At 38.5% G+C, this 5,104-nt stretch overlaps 1 protein-coding gene across 1 annotated transcript in view; it reads right to left on the minus strand.

Moving 5' to 3' along the window:
• Positions 1-77: 77 nt before the first annotated feature.
• Positions 78-5,104, minus strand: part of PAXIP1 (PAX interacting protein 1) — a 77,306-nt gene continuing 72,279 nt past the window's right edge. Inside the window, exons 19-23 of the mRNA XM_019507941.1 lie at positions 4,994-5,094; positions 3,014-3,148; positions 2,848-2,923; positions 1,344-1,404; positions 78-557 (exon numbers count right to left, since the gene is read on the minus strand). Of these exons, the coding sequence (XP_019363486.1) occupies positions 542-557; positions 1,344-1,404; positions 2,848-2,923; positions 3,014-3,148; positions 4,994-5,094 (389 nt within the window). The 3' untranslated portion in view covers positions 78-541. The remainder of the gene's footprint in view (positions 558-1,343; positions 1,405-2,847; positions 2,924-3,013; positions 3,149-4,993; positions 5,095-5,104) is intronic.

Raw genomic sequence — 5,104 nt, forward strand, 5'->3', positions numbered from 1 at the left:
GGAAAGTAATTTACTCTTACCAGGGTACCATAATTGTAAGATTTTTAAAAAATGAACCACCACTAAAATTTAGAGTAAAACATTTAAAAGTACATTTATTTAAAACTTGGGCAAAATAGCAATATAAAAGAAAATAGAGTATAAGAAATAAAAATAAAGTACAAAACATTTTAATCTTCAACATCCATAATTTAATAGATAGCAAGCCCTTTCTGATTTTTACATCCACATTTTACTTTTGGCTGAAGTACCATAGATTTGTCAAAACATTTAGAAACTGGCTAATCGTGATACCTAAAGTGGGCTCTTAAAATGGTAGTATAATACAAAACATAGTAAATTATGTTTCCTCATAATAAAATTACACATCCTAAAAAAGATGCAGTTTATTTTTGCTTTCCTGCTTTAAACTGCTCATCACCCTAAGGAAAACAGCTGGAAAACAGCATCCACAGGAAGTATTAGTTCCTTTATACGGTGGCTGGAACAGCTAGATTTAATGCTCCAAGGACTCCGAAGCAATAAGGCATTTTACTAGCCATCAAGTAAATTTGCATGTAAGTTTGTTAAGGAAAGCACATACTTTCTTATAAAGACATAGAACACTTACATTGCTTTTCTTGAGAGAATACAGTAATTATCAAAATGTTTATAACTTACTGGAACAGAACTGTTTACCACCCATAGAAACCTCCAATGATATGCTACCACCTACTTTTTGTGGTGCCCATAGTCATCTCTTCTAGACTGTGTGTTAAACAAGCCAAAATGTTTGTTTTTTCCTTCTGAAAAATCCATCACTTACACCCTATTTATTCAGTACCTTGTACATCCATCATTGATAAATGGTTCCATTTCTTTAAAGGCTTTTTTTTCAATAATCTGGACAAGAGATGACATTTTTAAAATAAATCATCATTCGACTCACTTCCAACTTGCCAACCAAATGGGGTTCTCTGAACTTCAAGGGAATTCCCAATAGCCTGTCAAATGCTGAGAAAACAGTGAATGGTCTTACAAATCCACTCATGTCTTAAGTGAAGACGAAGAAAGACTAGTGAATGCATTACATAGTCAATACCCAAGACATCACCTACTGTGCAAAAAAGGATGATGCTGAATGCGACAGAGGAGGCTATTCAGGTGAATGGCTGTAATCTCTTCTGTACAGGGGCAGATGGGGAAATTACCAAATTCATTCCACTATGAATCGAAATCAGATCTCTAGAAACCAGAGACTGTGTTACTCTACCACACCTTCTACTATAGAAATACATTTCATAACATGGTGGTCTCCTTAACAAGCCCTTAAGTATTACGTAGTTTCCACAATAAAAGGATATGATTCATAATCCAGTGTTTGAGTAAGTACTCCAGTCAGAACAAACTCGGCATTATGGACATCTAGAAACAAAAAAAATAACGAGACAGTCTTCTATACTCTGCTTTGTGAGAGGCATAGGGATCATTGGAGACACCTGACTGACAGATTTCAGGGGAAATCAGGAAAGTGTGGATTGTCTTAATGTGAATATATACTCTCTACCAAGGGAACAACTCCACTGCGTTGGGCTGGTTTGTCTGTACAATCAACCACCAAGGTGTTGAGCCCTCATTCTGCACACAGCTTCTTGTGGGTAGGGTCTGGCATCCTTGCAGAGGCCCAGTGCAGCTTTATAGGGGTGCCAGGTCTGTCCACATGGAGCTCAGTTCAGCTTAGCTCAACGCTCTGGTGATGAAGGAGATTTGGGTTGGATGAAGCGGTCTCTATGAATGTGCGGGGCCCAGGGCATATCAGTCTGTGTCGGGCCCGAGGTGGGGGGGTGGGGTGGCGAGCAGCTGGAGCCGGTGGAGCGGAGTGGCAAGCATCCGGAGTCTGCAGTGCTTGGCAACAGCAGAGCCAACGGCGCTCACCAGTGGCAGTCATGGCGGGGCCTGTACGACACAGTCTGCGGGCACCTGCCCTCCCCTCTCCCCGAAGCAAGGGGCCCAGGACAGTCACCCCAATTTGCTGCCTCCCATCTAGGGACTGCCTCGGTTGGGTGTTTGAAGTTTGAAAGCTGCTGGTTATTACACTGGGTCTACATTCCAGAGTAGTGTACGTACAGTTAACTTGACTACTTTCTAGATGAGATACGTCACCATGATAGTTTAATTCTTTGTTGTTGCAATGCCCAGTTAGCACCCCCAGATATTAACTCCTGATAACTCATCACTATGGAATAATCTGCCATTTGCGTTCCTCTTAACCAGAGTATACTGTGGTGCTTCAGTACTGACTGCAAATCCTACTATTAGCACGGAAGCACTTTGTGCACACATGATCAGAATCCTTGGCTAGGAAGTTCAGGTGGGGCCACTTGTGGGCATCTGAACATCACTAAAGGAGCAGAAAAAAACCTATTTAAGAACTGAGAACATTCCATAAAAGAGCTGTTCTTCACCCTTGCTTATTTAAGAAAAAAATGAAGTAGACACTAGGCATATCTACAGTCTAACTATAAAGACAGCTCAGTTAAGTTATCTCAGGTACTGGATAGGCAGCAATCCAGGAATGACAGCATGGAGCTGAATACAGACTAGGTTATCTTGCTGAGAATGGGTTAAATTAGCCTATATTGAGATTTGTGCTGCTATGGCAATATTGCTTGAGCTAGATAACTTAAAGCTAACTATGCTAACACTACACTGCAGTCTGCTGTACGGACTTAACAACCCCTTTAACTGTTTTCATCTGTGACTGTTGCCAATAACAGATGCACATACTTGATGAAAAATAAATACAGAAAACAAATGAATTCTTGAGTTGCACGTATGGACGTGATTATACTGGCAGTGTATACATACCTATGCCTCGGGCAAAATATTCTCGACATAAGTGAAGATCATTTTCACAGGATATCAGGATTATTTCTGGCAAACTCTAAATTGAAGAAACTAAATATGAGCTCAATAACACAAAAAGCAAAATATTTTATAAAAAAATACATTTTACAAATTATATTTCACCCACTTTGTTTTGTTTATGTTCCATAAGTTTCCGAAATGAAGGTTGTTTGGATAATACTTTTCCTCCTGCACATTCCACAATAGCTTTCATGGTAGAAAGACTAGGACAAATTCCAGGTGTAATGTAAAAATATTTTCCCTAAAAATAAAAACACAACAAAAAAACGATTAAAAGTCAATGGAAAAGGGCTGCCTCTGGACTAGTGGCTTCTAATATGCATCTTGGGGTGACCTACTGCCATGCAATTCATTTTACAGATTAAGGCTCATACTGTCAGATGGCATATATTAGCACTGCCTCAATCTTAGTAGGGTTATGGCAAGACCCGTTTAAAAAGGCTTTTCACTTTCTTATAAAATGGAGACATGGGAGGGAAGCAGGGAGAAGGGGGAGACTGTCTGGATTTAAAGATGAAGTTAACAGGGACTTCAGAAATTCAGTCTTCTTTATACCTGAGGAGCAGCTAAAGAAGCGCTTTCTGTGACCGTTAGAACAATTACTATACTATAAACACTTTGAAATACCAAATCATTACAACTTTCAGGAATATTAAGACCGGTCAGGATGTGTAAAAAGGAATTTCCCTGTCTTTAATTGGAGAGGGGAAGAGGGGATGACTAATGGTTTATAAAGAGACAGAAAGAAGTCCCTTGTCCAAATAACCAGCAAACTTCTACCGCCTGCCAACAAAGCTGTAACTAGGCTCTTACCTACTTAATGGTGCATTTTTGCACCAGACTAACTTATACTAGTATCCACTGTACAGATGACAAACTCTCCAGACACACCAATGTAGAGTTGTGTCCTGTGTCTACTCCATGTTTACACATGTTCAATCTTGCTGTCTATCTACACCCTGAGACTACTGTACATGTTATCACGTAACACAGTATCTTTTCTGTTCCTGCTTTCCAGAAGAAGCCTAATTTTGTTATTTGGATTAGTAAAATGTAACAGAAGAATAAGATGTTATTTATCTTCTCAGATCTTACAACCAATGTTATTTCCTGAAACAATCCTAAATGTTACATCGCTTTTGGCTGCTCAACTTCTGACTGAAATAAGGCAGAAAATTTCAGGTTTCCTCACCAATAATTTATTTTGATTTTAAATGATAGATTTATGAAGTAAATAGGTTTCTGTTAAAAAAGCATTTCTACTCCATGTCTAAAATTGTTTCTTACAGTGCCTATGACCAGAGAAGAGTCTTATGTCTTAGTTGCTCTCAAGCAAACAGAGGCTGTTTGTCTTTTCCAAAAACATAGAACAGAAAGGCCAATAGCAATAGTCTTTCAGCCATTTATATAAAACAAAACCCAGCCAGAACAGGACCAGTACAAAGTGAGATAGTACTAAGTTACTGGAACAGATCAAATTATTAGTTTCATTTTAAGTTTAATAAGAAATTTGGAAAAGTACACATACAAATTCTCCAGAAATCATCGTTCTGCTCTCAGATAGAGTCTGAAAGTAAAGATTAAAATTGTGTGCGTGTGCGCGCACGTGTGTATTTTATTTATTTATTTATTCCCTCCCCCCCTGCAATTAAGTCATCCAATTTAAAACAGCTTTGTACCTTACGTGAAAGTGGAACCCTAACTGGATGTTATTGTTAGCAATGTTACACTTGTACAAATAGTGTAGGACTATCTTCCTTTATATATAGAGGCACACATTTCAACTAACAGCAACAAGACATTAGGTAGCATATTCTAGTCATTCTCTCATTTTGTTGAAGTCCCCCAAGACTTTAACCTTTTGTGATATCATGACACCTTCTTACATACACAAATACTTACAGAAAAGGTCACCTTAAATACTTGTACAGGAAAAGCCGTTACAATTAGCAGGAGAATTTTTCAAGACAGAACAAATGAATAACCAAACATGCCACCTGTTTTATTGTAGAAGCTATGGTCCCAAAGCTGAGAAATAAATTACGCAAATGCTCCATAGATTTAAGCATGTTCTTAAATTGTATACCTTAAAAAGTGGAGCTACTTGAGCTCTCTTCAGGGACTCCTCTAAACTGAAGCAGAAAAGCACTTCAGCTTCTGCATCTCTGAGCATGTAGTTCTGCTCGTCTGAAAAAAA

Source organism: Gavialis gangeticus, unplaced genomic scaffold, assembly GCF_001723915.1.
Source record: "Gavialis gangeticus isolate Ggan-Ray unplaced genomic scaffold, GavGan_comp1, whole genome shotgun sequence".
Lineage (NCBI taxonomy): Eukaryota > Metazoa > Chordata > Crocodylia > Gavialidae > Gavialis > Gavialis gangeticus.